The 15,844-nt window shown below is 40.0% G+C and overlaps 1 protein-coding gene across 3 annotated transcripts; it reads right to left on the minus strand.

Moving 5' to 3' along the window:
• Positions 1-6,599: 6,599 nt before the first annotated feature.
• PTP4A1 (protein tyrosine phosphatase 4A1) lies at positions 6,600-15,439 on the minus strand. Of its 3 annotated transcripts, none has more exons than XM_021691953.2 (6): positions 15,148-15,439; positions 11,133-11,680; positions 9,988-10,080; positions 9,534-9,664; positions 8,463-8,537; positions 6,600-8,024 (listed from the first exon to the last, which is right to left on the minus strand). In XM_021691953.2, exons 2-6 carry the CDS (start codon positions 11,235-11,237, stop codon positions 7,907-7,909), a joined length of 522 nt encoding a protein of 173 aa, XP_021547628.1. In that variant the 5' UTR covers positions 11,238-11,680; positions 15,148-15,439; the 3' UTR covers positions 6,600-7,906. The 3 variants fall into 3 exon arrangements, with proteins under 3 accessions (XP_021547628.1, XP_021547631.1, XP_044773251.1); XM_021691956.2 differs by lacking the exon at positions 15,148-15,439 and adding an exon at positions 13,415-14,249; XM_044917316.1 differs by lacking the exon at positions 15,148-15,439 and adding an exon at positions 13,781-14,241 and having other exon boundaries at positions 11,133-11,677.
• Between the last annotated feature and the right edge of the window lie 405 nt (positions 15,440-15,844).

Here is a 15,844-nt window from a genome sequence, read left to right on the forward strand (position 1 = left end):
AGCAGGGTGAGTGGGAGAGGGAGAAGCAGGCTTCCCACCGAGCAGGGAGCCCGACGCGGGGCTCGATCCCAGGACCCTGTCATCATGACCTGAGCCGAAGGCAGACGCTTAGCGACTAAGCCACCCAGGCGCCCCAGCTATCATTATGTTTGTTTAAATATTTGCTTTCTTTGAATCTGTGTTTTAATGACATTCAGCTGGTAGCTACCCATGAAAATTATTTGAATATACCTTTGCAACAGAAGCAGTTTAATATACTTCTTTTGCAATCCAGAACCTTTAGGGAGAGGATATTTTTGTTTAGATACACTATTATGCTATACACAAAAGTGCAAGTTTAAATTTTGATCTCTAGCCTAAATTCCATGAAGGCAGGGACCAAGTTGGTCCTCATTACTTTGTCTTCGGTGCCAAATACATGGTACATAATGCTTATTCAATGAACGTCTATGGAATTAACGAACAATTTCCTGATTCTAGTTAATTGAAAAATTCAATAGCTCTCTGAAGGCTAGGAGAATTTTGCCTCTCTTCTTGCCCTTAGCCCTGCCAACAAACCAGAAGAATCTCTACTGTTTTTTAAAAAGAAAAAGTGCTTCTTACCTAGAAGAATATGTATGCTTTGAACTGACAAAAAGCATCTAATAATCGCATTTGGCATTTAATAAGTGAATAAATCCCAGCAAACATAATAACAAGTCATAAAATACTAACTAGTAAAGACAGAACAATTTGTCTTACATGGCTGTAAGTATGCTTTTCTTACTATGCTAATTTTTTAAAAAGGTGTTCTTTTTAAAAAAATATAGATTTATTTATTTATTCGTTCATTTATTTATTTATTTAGAATGTGTGTGAGTGGGGGAGGGGCAGAGGAAGAGGGACAGAGAACATCTCAAACACCCTTGGCTGAGCATGGAGCCAGACTCTGGGCTTGACCTTACAACCCTGAAATCATGACCTGAGCCGAAATTAGGAGTAGGCCCTTATCCTTACCGACTGAGCCACCCAGGAACCCTTAGTATGCTAATTTTTAATGATTGAATTCAAATTAGGGAAATCCCCAGGCAGAGATTTCTCTGAAACCCTGTCCTTTGCGAAAGAAATAGGTATTTAAGTATGTTGAAAGAGGGTACGGGTGGGAGGTGGGGCTAGTTGTTAATAGTCGTTAAGTATTGTCACGTTATAGGTTTTGCATTATGACAATTACAGAAACCAACTGATGGGTTGGTTTCCCTCAGGCTGAACTGAATTCTTGGCTGACAAGAAATGGGAATTATTGGTGAAGTTATCAACAGTTTGGCTGGGCTTCTAGTGTGAAAACTTCTAGTAGGTTTTTTAAAATTTATCAATTAACATATAAATGTATTACTGGTTTCAGAGGCAGAGGTCAGTGATTCATCAGTCTTATATAATACCCAGTGCTCATTACATCATGTGCTCTCCTTAATGTCCATCACCCAGTTTTAGTAGTTTTTTAAAAAATTTTTTATTGTTATGTTAATCACCATACATTACATCATTTTTTTTTTAAAGATTTTATTTATTTATTTGACAGAGAGAGACACAGTGAGAGAGGGAACACAAGCAGGGGGAGTGGGAGAGGGAGAAGCAGGCTTCCCGCTGAGCAGGGAGACCGATGTGGGGCTCGATCCCAGGACCCTGGGATCATGACCTGAGCCGAAGGCAGACGCTTAGCGACTGAGCCACCCAGGTGCCCCACATCATTTGTTTTTGATGCAGTGTTCTATGATTCATTGTTTGTTTATAACACCCAGTGCTCCATGCAGAACATGCCCTCTTTAATACCCATCACCAGGCTAACCCATCCCCCCAATCCCCTCCCCTCTAGAACCCTCAGTTTGTTTCTCAGAGTCCATAGTCTCTCATGATTCGTCTCCCCCTCCGATTTCCTCCCCTTCATTCTTCCCCTCCTGCTATCTTCTTCTTTTTTTTTTTTAACATATATTGTATTATTTGTTTCAGAGGTACAGATCTGTGATTCAACAGTCTTGCACAGTCTAGTAGGTTTTTGATGAACACAGACTGAATAAAAGAATTAGAGTGAGTCACACCTATCCAGATCTCATTAGATCGAATAGAAGCTGAACTGTTGATTATTCCTTCGAACTAGGGGCTCTTTTTAGCTGTATATTCATTATTTGAGTCCCTATGTAAATTAAGTTCCAGGGAAGCAAAATATAGTATTTTCATTGATGAACATCCACTTATAAAATTAGTCTACAAGTATTTCTCCCTAATTAACATTAGCATTGTGAATTACATCCAAACCCATCTGTTGGTCATTTTTTTTTTGCCAGTGTAGCCAACAACACAATGTAAACATATGCAAGTGAAATTTAAGTTTCAGTATTGTTCGGAGTCAATGAAAGTGCTTTTGGAGAACTGCTCAAATCACCACCAAGCAGGGGGAGTGGCAGACAGAGGGAGAAGCAGGCTCCCTGCTGAGCAAGGAGCCCGATGTGGGACTCGATTCCAGCACTCTGGGATCATGACCGGAGCTGAAGGCAGACGCTTAACCTGCTGAGCCACCCAGGCATCCCCCAAAAGTTATTAGATGAGTTTCTGGTAGAGTTAAATCAATTAAAAATTGGAAGAAAGAAAATTTATATGGTTGCCATAGGACATGCCATAGTAGCTTCAAGACAAATTATCTGAATAACTGGTTAATAAGGATCTTTGGGAAAAGCCCTGGAATATTTTTGCAAAAATGACCGAGTCCGTGATCACAGTTAGTAAATCAAAAGTGAAATGGACATTATGTTGTTGATCTTACCATTTTTTTTTTGGAGAAATTATATTCTGCTCCCCCCAAAATCAACACTTGATTAAATTGAATTTGAATGAACAAGCTGTTTCTTATTAATGTAGATTCTTCCATTGTCACTTTTTAAAAAGTGTGTTTATATGTGTTAGTTTGTATATCTATAAATGGATGTCAAGTTTTCTGAAAACACGTTCTGTAGAATACTGTAGTCCCAAACAGTCATCTGTGAAAAAAAGGAACCCACAGTTGTACAGAGTATTTTGTTTCCCACTCTCTGCTAGTCTCCCTTCTGCTCTGTGCCCAAAGGGTTTATCATAGACTCCAGGTTCCTTTGCCCTGCCTTCTTCTTGGATTGGGCTAAGGGGAGGAAGGCTGAAGGAGAATGGGGAGTAAGCAGGACATTAAAGGAGATGGGGAAATGGAGATAGCTATTTATTCCTGGCTCTCTCCCCTCCCTTCTGCGGGATTGCCGCGAGTTAGTTGGCTGTCTTCCTACTAGAGTCACAGCTTCTGTGAGGCGGTCCTCTCCATTTAGCTGTTCTGTCCAATTGTCAACTGCTCCCCCCTTCCTTGCCTCTTTAGGCCTGGAGATGGTAACAGTACTGCAGTCTCCCTTGTTGGTTTCCCTCTATTAAATGTTCTCAATTGACCACTGGGAATGTACCATCTGTTTCCTTCGGGGAGCTGACTTACTCAATAGTTATTATATTGTACTCTTGGAAAGAGAGAAAATTTAAATTAACACAGTAAAGGCATTAGTAGTAAAGGTCAGTGTTTGCCAAACTTATTTATTCATGGCACCATTTTCCTAAGAACATCCCTTGAACATTTTAGATTATAAAATTTGCCTTAAAACATACAAAGCCAAATGTAATGGTTTATAGTTTTGATGATGAAGGGCGATCATTATAAACATCTGTAATTGTTCTGTGCTCTGTGTGAAACACTGATGGGCTGAAGGTCTACAGAGGTATATAAACCTAAGGCTGTTAGTCCATAGCATCGATGCATCCCAAATGGCTGTGCTTTTTAAATTCAGCTTAGTTTTCATAGTTGAAGTCTTTCAATATCAGGTTGGCAAGTATATCTTGCCCATGTGCTTCTCTCCCCATGCTCTGCATCTTACCTCTAGTCTGGCAGGAAACCAAATTACAAATGCTGGCTAAAGTTACTCTAAAATAAGTTTAAATAGGCTTAAATAAGCACCTTTGATTCCCTAATAAGCACACACTTGGATGCCTAAACTTCATGACATCTATTTTGGTTGCTTGGGAACTTTATCCCCTATGCTTGATATTTCAGTTATGTGGGATGTTACTGTGGATATACTCTTCAAAAAACAAATTTACTTTAGGGGTACCTGGCTGGCTCAGTGGGTAGAGCATGTGAATCTTGATCTCAGGGTTGTGAGTTCAAGCCCTACGGGCATAGGGCTTACTTAAAAAATAAATAAAAAACAGAAGTGAGGGCGCCTGGGTGGCTCAGTTGGTTAAGCGACTGCCTTCGGCTCAGGTCATGATCCCGGAGCCCCGGGATCGAGTCCCGCATCGGGCTCCCTGCTCGGCAGGGGGTCTGCTTCTCCCTCTGCCCTCTTCCCTCTCGTGCTGTCTCTCATTCTCTCTCTCAAGTAAATAAATAAAATCTTAAAAAAAAAAAACATAAGTAAGTTTATAAACTCTGATGTGGTAGCAATCACTGCTGTAAATTTCTAGCTTTTCAGCACAGTAGGATTGCATTTTTCGTGCTGGTGGCTATGTAACCGGTTCTATCCCATGAGTTGGGTATGTGTTATGATTTCTTAGCCAAGAACTTAATTATCAAAGCCCTTTTGGCCTTTTGTCACAACTAGCACTGTTCTAGAGAGAAGATGCTCCATCAGCTTGGGTGGATGGATATGAAGCTCAAGTAAGGAATATCTAAATAATTTTCAGGGTTGGTTATTTCTGCAGCATTATCTTAGCCTATCCTGATTTACTTCAAAAAGGGTCTTGTAAAAAAAGGGAGAAGGTTCAATCTAAATGAAGAAATTTACACAATCACATGGTATTCACACTTCTTTAAAGAAAGTGAGTTCCGTAGGCAGTTCAAGAACTCCTAAAACCTTTAACAATGATTACATTAAAAAAGGTCAGGCATATGTCATCATAGCTGTGTGTAGTAGTCACATGTTTGAATCCCTGCATTTTTTTTAAAAAAGATTTTGAGAGTAGGGCAAGCGACAGAGGGAAAGAATCTCAAGCAGACTCCCTGCTGAACATGGAGCCAGAAGGGGGGACTCAATTCAACAACTCCAAGATGATGACCTGAGCTGAAAGCAAGTCACTCAACTGACTGAGCCACCCAGGTACCCTGAATCCCTGCATTCTAGTTATCAGATAGTCACCTAACTGGAGGCTTATAGCCCTTATGTATAAAATTGGGAAAATACAGGATTTTAAGATAATCAAATTATGAAAATTACCTGACAAAAAGATCCTTAATGGTAGCTATCATAATAGCTATATTAATTGGTTAGTCTGGCAATATGTCTCTAGGTTTTGCTTTCAACTAAAGGACTGCATTCTCTTGTTATGATTCAGTAATCACATTACTTACTTGTCAGCATTATGGTTCCTATAGACAGGCCTAGTCAACTAGTCACTATTTATATCATCCTATTGATGGAAATTGTTATCTAAAACCAAGTAACCAAATTTTCAAACACCATCTGATAACTTCTTATATTCAAGATCTCATTTTTTCTATTTTATTTCTTATTAGATATAAGGAATCTCCCAGAATGTATAATGGGTATTTCTATAGTCATATTTACAAGACACAAAATATTTGGATAAAAAGCAAGTTTCATCATTTGTATACTGTACAGATGAGGTTTATAAATTGATTTTAAGCACCATATATATACAATCCAATACTGCAACCAACAATGTTTCAAACTCAAGATGTTTCATTCATCATGATGGCACCTCCTCTGAATAAACAAATGCTGTTTTATGGGCTGTGTGATAGTAGCAATTATCAGTTATCAATTACACAAAATTATAAATTACCTTCAGGGGCAGGCTGCATTTAAAAAAGAACAAAACAACAACAAAAAACCCAGGTTAAATAACTAGTCCCAATTACAAAAGATCTAAGATTTACAGAACTAAGGGTCCCCAGGGACCCCTCCTTATTCCTTTGCCTTGGCTCTAAGTTTCAAAAAAGGTGTAGATTAGGTGCTAAACTGGCACAAAGAGATGGAAGCAAAATCTTTAAAATACAATGTGGAGTACCATTTTTTTCTGAATCTGTTTTACCTATTAAAAAAAAATCAGACAAGGACATCTGTCCCTTTCAGATTAACATGAGCTATGCAAAGGAAGCACTTTAGATTACCGAAAGAAATTTAACATTTATTAGGCCCTCATGTGCCAAATATTCTATTCAAATATCAAAACCTATAAAGGCATCCATTATTTGCAAATAAGAAAATGGGCTCAGAAGTTGCCCAAAACAAGTTATTGTTTGGTGGAACTGAGCTTCAAATTAAGGCCTTCCTCTACAGTTTCTCAATATAGCATAGTACACGGGTTCAAAATTATTTAAACCTTTAAAAATGAAAGTCTATAATGGAAAGTACTTTTAATATTAAACAGTTCTCATGACTGTAACAAATTGTGTCGATAAAGGGCTTACTAAATGTCAACTTCATTTAATCCTTCATTTGTTAAAAAAAAAAGAGGACATACTTCAAATGGCACTAAGTGAAGCATAATTCATTTCTATCATTTTCTACAAAATAAGTTAACTTTAAGCCAAACAATTTCAGTGATGATAAATGCATTTCATTATTTATTTAGATGTTTAAGCTCTCGCACTAGATTTTTACAAGCTGGTGAACACTGACAAATTATTTCTCCCACAGAACTATAACCACACATTCCCAGACAGTATAAATATATGGTTGAACTAACATTAATACACATCACCATTTTATCAATTACATAATAAAACAAATTATCAAGTATCCAAATATTAAGTTACACAGCTCAAAAGGCATATAAAATATTAGATGTCTGCTCAATTCATTAGCAGAAACCCACTTTTTTTTTTTTTTTTTGCAAGAGAGGTTGGGAAGAGAAGAAAAAAAAATCACACTTCAAACAAAAATAAGTTGGTAAACAACTTCAGATAAGTAAGAAAAAAAATTACAAGAATTTCAGAAATTTTATGATTAAGAATTGTTTTAGCTACAATAACAAAGCATCTCTACCTTTTAAAAAAATATTTACTAAATTAAAGAGCATATTCTACATGTTCTGCACAAGACAAAGGCAACATTTTACTAAAAATACTTAATAGCCCCCTCCCGTTCTTTTTTCAGGCCCTCCCTGTAAGTTGCACCCCAAAGTGCAAACATTAAAATTAACTGTAAGGCTTTTTTGTCTGGAGACATTAAAGACATGTGCTTCTGTACAACGTAGATTTTCAAAATGGAGGTCTTCTATAACAGCACAAAATGAAATTTGTAGAAAGACATGAAATAATCATTGTAAAACTTGGTTTAAAAAAAAAAAAAGTTGAGCAAACCTGATGTATACTGGTATGAATGTGGGAGATGTAAACATAAAGTGAGCAGGCAAATAACCATATAGGCCCTAATTTCTATGTTTGAAATGACTGCAGGAATAAACCACATAAGGTCCAGAGTGTTCATAGTTCCTGGGATTTTAGTTCAGTATGATACTAAAAATATACAAGTATTGTGCTGGGTATTTTGGCACCTAATCTTTCTAAATTTCTTATATATTGATAAGATTCTGGCGTGGGAATAGATTTAAAGACATAACTCAATACTCCATGATTTCAGGAAAGGTCAATTGGTACAAGTGATAAGCACATTTTAAATGCTGTAAAGCAAAAATGTTTTGCTAAGTGTCCAAACAGGTTGATCGTAACCCAAACATAGAGGTTGCAATTCTGTCAAACTTGTGGCCTGATAAAACAGCTTTCCAATACTCCTATGGAAGCTTCATTAGACTCAATCACCAAGCCAACATGTTGGCTAGTATGTATGACAAATTAGGTCCTGTTTCAAGTTCCACTTCCAAGGCAATTACATCAGGCACCCCAGTTTTATTGAATGCAACAGTTGTTTCTATGACCATTGGAGTCTTTGAAGCGCAGCCGCATTTTAGGACGATACTTCTCCAAATACAGAAGTTGCTTGCTGTTAAAAGCTCCACGCCGCTTTCTAGATGAAGAAAAACAAAAGATGAAGTTACTAAAGCAAAATCCCGGTATTACCATTTACTACGCTATACACAATTATCATCTCTCGTGGCAATTTATCTTTTGATTATTATGCTGTGACTTAATGCTTAATTTATGGATAGGCATACATGTGGAATGGAAAAAGGATACTAAAAAGTCCTAAATCTTGAGCGTTGGTTACAATAGTCAAAATTTATATATCCACGTATATGAGATCTGAGAAAAGACAACTTATTGATTAGAATCTCTGTAATACGAGCATTTACAAGGAGTGTAAATAAGATCTTACTTCCTGGTTTTAATACTATCTTAAAAAATGAATGTAATGGTTAGATGGGCTGTGGGGGAAAAACTGTTTTTGTAGTAATAAAATCCACCGACAATGAAGAAATGAAAATAAAATTCATTATATACTTACTGTCTTATGAACTGTACTGCATCTTCATATTTCATTCCACCTTCAATTAATGCTAGGGCAACAAGCACTGGGGCTCTGGTAGGATAAGAATTTTGATAAATCACTTTTTTCAAAATCAAATCCTGGAAAATTCAACACTCCAAACTTTCATTTCCTAACCCAAAATTACTATTATTTACCACCCTTCCTATGTAATACCTTATAGTAAATGTTGACTTCTTGTTAAAAAATGAATAAAGCATCAGCATTTCCCTACCAACCTCAGGCCTTTACCTAGAACTAAAAATAAACTATGCCCTTAATTGTTACAAATGAATCTAGAAATTAAGACTTGTATTATTCGAGGTCAATCTTAAAAAAATTTAAGGGGGTGAATCTTGATAAATGCAGATAATTTTTTCTGAATCCAAGCAGTGAAAAATATTTCCTATTTAAAAAAAAATTTTTTTTAAAGGTCATGATCTCCTTTTCCTAAACATCTTCTGGAAATGTTTGCTTCCTTTTTTGTTTATCAATGAGACTGTGACACAGTTGCATGCCAAACCCCCCAGGGCGATCAATGCTCATTTTATTTTTCCCCACTAGAAAAGAACTTTTTTTTGGTGGTGGGGATGGAGCGCAGTGATAGTGACTTACAAATCTGGATATGAATATTTGGGTGTTACTGGGTAATGAATTCCCACTGAATCGGAATCTCCAGGATCAAGAACGCTATCAAAAGTACACCATATGCAACGCAAACCACCTTAGAAATGATTCATAATTCTTTTTCACAATGAGTTTGGACAATGATTCCAATATCATTGATATAACCTAGGACACACAATTAATTCTATAAGTAATTGTGCCCACAGAGACCAGTGTAAATTACAACTATAGCATTTGTTAGTTCCAGCTGTACTGGAATACATTATTCTATTACATTCACCTCCTTTTAAATTTAATTTAATATGTAACCTAACAAAGCGAACTGACTCACAAAGTGATAACTGAATTTTTCCTGGACTCAAAATCAAGTTTTTACTAGAATCAAGACCAATACCATTAAATGGATTTAAGAAATTCTCTTACCTCCCAAGGCCTGCAACACAATGAACAGCAATACAACAACCAGGTTCTTCACGAAACTTAATTTTTACAAGACTTAACCAGTCATCAACAATCTGGTTGGATGGTGGTGCACCATCATCAAAAGGCCAATCCTAAGTCAAAGAATAAACATTTTAGATTTTTTTAATATAAATGCCAACTAATACTTCTAAATTTCTACCACTCAGATGTCTTCAAAAGCATTTTAATATGCTTAAACATGTGTTGTTGTATGAAACCCCACTGTCAATGAAATGCAAATAAATTCCGAATCTTTATAAAGATCTCATTACTTTAGAGCTTTACTTAGCTTTCATCTTTATTTAGAAATTAAGATTCTGCATACTTTCGTAATAACTTAAAAAAATAATCAAGGTTTTTGAAGTTGGTCATTTTGTAGCACAGTATCAAACACACAGAACTATTAAACACTTACGAGAACATGGATGCCTTCTTTCTCCACAAGAGTAGTGTCATAAGTTGCTTCACATACTCTTACTATTGTTGTAACTCCATACTTCTTAAGTTCCTGGATAAAACATACATAAAAAATAATTAATGAAGTTTTTATAACCATGTTATTACTGCTCACCAAGTGTTCAAAAGGTATTGCTAGTTAACAGAAAATCAAGGAATGAATGGTATAACCTATGTATGTTTAACAGGAAAGTGAAATCTTGTTATTTATTTATTTATTTATTTATTATTTTTTCACACCACCCACATTCACAATTCAACTCTGGGAAGTGAAATTCTGCTTTAAACGACAACACTAGAATAGCATAAAAGAGGAATATTAAACATCACATATATTTTTAATAAATGAAAAAAAAAATCTTGTGGCCCTTCATACATGGAAGGTGTTTATAGTCATGGTAACACCGGCTAGATGGAAATGAAGCACTAACAAAAGAGAGAAGCAATTCAGAGACAAAGGTAAATAGAACCCAAAGGAATCACTCATGACTACAAGTAATCTAACTTGACTTGATTACATTAACTACTTAAACTTTTGCTCATTGGCAATACACATGGTAATTTAGAACCTTAAAGGTATATTCAAAGACTCTAAAATCCTGTAAGTACAGTGTAAAAAACCCCACATCATTTAAAACGACAAGCTTTAAGACGCATAATCCATTATTACTAATTATAATTAGTAGCTAAAAATTGGCTTCGAAGCATCAAAAAGGATCCAAGACATTAACTAACTTTGGTTACAGTATTAGTCATTAGACTAAGCAGATATATGAACAATCTCTAAGTGGCAGTCTTCCTTCTATAAATTTCTTATAAGTGAGAATCATACTGTTATGCTGACCTCATATAGGTTTAAATAAACTGTGAGGCATGAACAACTAGATGATCTTATTATAAATCCAAACTAATTCAAGTACATGTTCTTTTTTGAAATGTACAAAATAATTTTCTGTAACCTAAAGAAACTGATATTTCATTTCTTGAAATTCAACTGTAGGCATACCAACATAATTTTTCTAAACTACTATTTATTCTGTTTGATAAAAAACCTCACCATTAAACTGCAACCAGTTTAAGACATTAACAAGCATCAAGCCTTACCTCTATAAATTTGTTTAAGGTCGCATTGGTTGGATTGTGTGTAATAAGAAATCTCATGTTCTTGTATGTGACTTCCACAGGAGCTGGGCGGTTCATTCGAGCCATGTTAATTTGGTTAAAAAACACTCAATAGGGTTATGAAAGAATTTTAAAAATTGAATACAGAAATGATGCAAAGAAACTGAGTCTACTTCAATATACTCCACTTGAAATTCTCAGTGCTTTGAGTATGAAGTTGGGAGTAATGAGAAATGAAATGAACCTCCTAACAAGAAGCAGCAATTCTTCAATCCAGTAATACTGAGGCAATAGAAAGGAAGTGCACTGAGGTTTACCCCATCCAGGTCAGAACTCTTGTAAAATGCTCTGTGGATTTCAATTCAACACTTCTGTGTCCAGGTTAACCACTCTTACGGGGGCTTCTTGGTGGAGTAGTAATGAATTTCTACAGTTCACTTGTCTGCATAGAGGTCGTGCTGTGCCTGGCAGTAATCTCCACTGCCCTTCAGAAACTCCATAAATGTGTGACCAAGAACACCACAGAACTGCTGTTTAAAAGAAAAAAAGAGAGAGAGAAGAAAAAAGTTGTTTCCTAATTCAAAGGAACATTATGCTTTTGTAGCATGTAAGTGCACAACTGTCTTTTCAAATTTGGGCCCAAGCCACCTTTTCAACTTTTACTTAAACCACAGAAATATAAGGGTAATTACAAATTAAATCAATAACCATAAAACAAGCATTCACAAATAGATTACTTTAAATTGAAATTACTAACCTAATACAGAGACCCCTCAAAGAATACCACTGTTACATTTAGACATTATCACCTACACATACTCTTCTACTAATTATTCATTTTAAATAGCTGGTGGCTTTACAGTGTTATAAAATCTACCACTTTCTATATTGATTTTTCCAGCTTAGAAAATATTTTTACATATTGTAAACTTCATGAAAACTTTGGAAGCTGTTAGTCCTTGCATAATTTACTTACTCCTCTAAAGACTCAACTAATATTTTTTAAAATTTTTAAATAATCTTTACATCTAACGTGGGGCTCGAACTTACAACCCTAAGATCAAGAATCACATGCTCTACCAACTGAGCCAGCCAGGCGCCCTTCAACCAATATGTTTTTAAGAGGAAGACAAGAAACTGGTTTCCAAATGCTTCCACATACACTATCTCATTTGATCCCTAACCTATTAATTTACAATTCCCTTTTAACAGATTTTCCTTATCTGAGTCTCTGGAAGTTAATCAACTTGTTATATGAAATATTACAAGGATAAACATTAATAAAGTTAAAAAAAAAAAAAAGACTTGTGTGTGCTAAGGAGTAAAGAGAGGAATAAGAAAAATTGACAGGTTAACAAGAGTACCAAATGCCAGCCACTGCCCCAGACACTTTGTATGTATTCTCAAGGGCAAATTACCAAATAAAATCTTTTAACCAAAGATTCCCTTAGTTTATATTTAAGCATTTCAAAATCTTAAAATTAAATTCAAACTATTTTCATTTTGTACCTTTAAATAGCATTTTGCACCATGCTATAGTTTCTAGAACAATTTTGCTAATTTTGAAGAATTCATATGGTGATCTAGCAGATCAGTGAAAAACAGCAAGTCAAAAACCCAGTTCATTTTCCTGTCAAAACAAAGAAGTAGCCTCAGGAGTTATTTCTTACAAAGTTGTCCCAGAAGAAAGAGGACTTTCATTATTCCAAATTTGTTCAAAGGAGCCCTCAGAGATTATTCCTTCATGTATTTGCTAGTTGGGTTAAAACATTAGTGACTACCATTAAGTAAACTTGGCTCTATTACAGTGAACACAGCAATAATCTGGAAAATAATTTCAGTTATACTTTTCACCTCAAATCCTAAATATTACTTCCTTAGAATAAAAAAGTGAATTCTGGCAGCTTTTCCATGACATACAATGAATTAAAGAAGTCATTTGTAAAGCTGTTAAGTGCAATGACTCGTGGCTTAGTGTTCTGATTTCCAGATACTATCTTTTTTCAATTGAAAGCAGATGTATGAGAAAGACAGTAGTGTTTCACATCACGACTTCCACATTTAACAGCTAAAACTCCTGTTACAACTGACTTTGGCCTCATCTCTTCATGTAAGCAAGTTCATCAGGAAGCAGAGAAAGCAACAGAAATAACTCACTTAGTGGAGCCATCCAGTGGCTGGGGGGGGGAACTTCCACCAAAAGAGCAGTGACCCCAACTACCTAACATCTCATAACATTCCCTCGTTACCAATTTCCTTGCCACAGGAAAAACTATCCATAATAGACAGCTCAGAAATACCAAGGCATTTCTTCCCCCTCCCATCTATCATTCCATATAATCACAATAATATACACGGGAGGCGGGGCGGGAACAAAGCAATTTCTGTGCAGAAGCTTAAGTCAGTTTGTCAGATTGCAGAGTCAAAGCAATTAATCCGTATAACCACCACTCTGACCAACAGTTCGTTGTAAAGTTTGTTCCAGACCTACTATACCTTAAGTAATGCACCTACTATAGAGGATATGTAAAATGCTGCTTTACTCCTGGGAATGACCTAGCTTTTTGGTTTTCAACTGATTTACTGCCATCGAACAAAATTCGTATAAAAAGAGTAACAGGAAGCATTGCCTCAGAATCTGGATCCGAAGCAGGTCGACGGTTCCAACTACAGTGCAAATAACAACTTAATACTCTTGGAATGGTAGAAGGCTTCCACGGACAGAAGATAAACCTCAGAATTCTGGCTCTGGTCGGCTGCTGTTGCCACAAGCCAAAAGCAGGCAACAACATATTACACCAAGGATTTCAGGAACAGTTCTAAATAGTCCCCGATTAAAAGGCGCCATCCAGGGCCCCAAAGATTGGCAGGGAAAGTGCATACTCGTGCCCAGCCGTGGACTCCTTCGCTTCAGTGCAACAGTAGTCCTGGCAGTTTCCAAGGCGCTCAGACCCAGACCATTTCTCCACCGACTTGCCCCAGAGAACGGACAAGACTCGACTTGTTCCCATTATCCAGAGCCCGAAGTGGGGCGTTAAATCCGGAACAGCTCGAATTACCAGGTGGAGACTAAGGGCGCAGGGCGGGGCAGGGAGTCGGTCTCCTCACCTAGCAGAGTGTCGCTCTAGCCCCCGCCAAGGGTGCAGCTCGCGGAAAGCCCCCGATGGCCGCAGCTCCGCGCACGCAGCGGTGCGCGCCGGGGCCCGCCCGCGGCGCCCCCTCTCCGCGCCGCAATCACGGGTTCGCGCCGCGCCTTCAGTCAGGCGCGGACGCCGAAGCCATTTTGTCTGGGGCGCCGGTCCGGGCCGCGGAGCACAGGGGTCCCTGCACCAGGCTCCTGCCCGTGCCAGCCCCCGAGCCCGGAGACCTCCCGGCCGAGACCGTTATCAGCCTCGCCGGCCGCCCCGCCTACCCCACGCCGGCCCGGGTCCGGTGGCGACCCCGCCGCCGCGCCCTCCCCGTATCCGGCTCCGCAGTGACACGCGCAGCCCTTGCCCCACCCCGGGCCACGTCTCCCGCTTCCCAGGCGGGCCGCTCTCTTTCGGCCAAACAAAGGCGCCTCGGGACGCCGCGGAGCCCGCCGGGCCCTGGACAGGCGCGCCAGACCGGAGGGCCAAGGGCGGAGGCGGCGGTCACAAAGCGGCTTTTGTGCCGCCCCGCCCGGCCCGCTGCGGTGGCCGAAACCGCCCCACCCGCCGCGCAGGCCCGGCCACACTGCCCCGGCCGCCCCCGGCTCGGCAGGGACAAGGAAGCGGGTGCCCCCGGCAGTCAACCGCCAACCCGCAGCCCCGTGGACCCCAGCGTCCGCCTCCCCGCAGCCAGCCCCACCGTCCGGCCACAGGACCGTAGTCCGGCCCCCTCCTGCCAGGGACCCACCGGAACTGCGTGCCGGGGCGGTGGGGAGCGGACGCCGGGCTCCGAACAAAGGCGACGGTGGGGATGGGGGGGCCGGTCGGGGAGCCCCGGCCCCAGAGGCGGCGGTGCGACGGATACTCACAGGAATATGTTTACTCATTGAAGATTGTGGCCTAATCATACAGCCGGTCCCGAGGCGGCGGCGACACAGGCGGCGGCGGTGGCGGCGGCTGCAGGGCAGGGGGTAGCGGTGGTCGTCGCGGGGCGGCGGCGGCTTTGCAGGCGGCGGCGGGGGCACCAGACTCTACCATGCAGTGAGCGGCTCCGAGAAGAGCGCGTAGCCCAGCCGGCCCGCAGTAGGGGGAGCCAATACGCGCGCCGAGGCGCCCTTGCGTCATAAGCCCTCCGTTTTATAGCCGGCGCGACGTGCGAACTCCCGGCCACCAATTGTGGCCGGGGGCCCCCGGCCGAGTGCCAACGAGCGGGGGCGGAAGCCCGCCCCCCGCGGACGTCACCGCGCGGCGGCCGCTGCCGGTGTGAACCGGTTGATGAATGGCGAAGTGCTGGAGTCGTAGCATCTCCCGGGCGGGGGAGGGAAGGGGCTGTGGTGGGACTCAGGGGCTGAGCAAGCCTGGGGTAGGGAAGGGCTGGGAGCGGGAGAAGACTGCAGTCTATCGACTGGAAGGAATCACGCTGGAAACCCTGGCTCTCATAGTTCAAACCGCCGGGGAGTGCACACATGTCACATGGGGAGCTTTGAAGTTGCCTCAACTTAAAATGCAATCCCTTTAGGGCCAGAACCGTGGCTCAGTCCCGACCCTACTTTATTCTGCCTTAAG

This window comes from Neomonachus schauinslandi, chromosome 8 (assembly GCF_002201575.2).
Source record: "Neomonachus schauinslandi chromosome 8, ASM220157v2, whole genome shotgun sequence".
In the NCBI taxonomy this organism is placed as follows: domain Eukaryota; kingdom Metazoa; phylum Chordata; class Mammalia; order Carnivora; family Phocidae; genus Neomonachus; species Neomonachus schauinslandi.

Coding starts and splice junctions, on each gene's coding strand:
- PTP4A1 (XM_021691953.2), bottom strand. CDS start 11,237: ATGGCTCGAATGAACCGCCCAGCTCCTGTGGAAGTCACATACAAGAAC. Junction 10,081..11,132: donor CCTTAAACAAATTTATAGAG/GTAAGGCTTGAT, acceptor TGTTTTATCCAG/GAACTTAAGAAGTATGGAGT. Junction 9,665..9,987: donor AAGAAGGCATCCATGTTCTC/GTAAGTGTTTAA, acceptor TCTTTGACTTAG/GATTGGCCTTTTGATGATGG.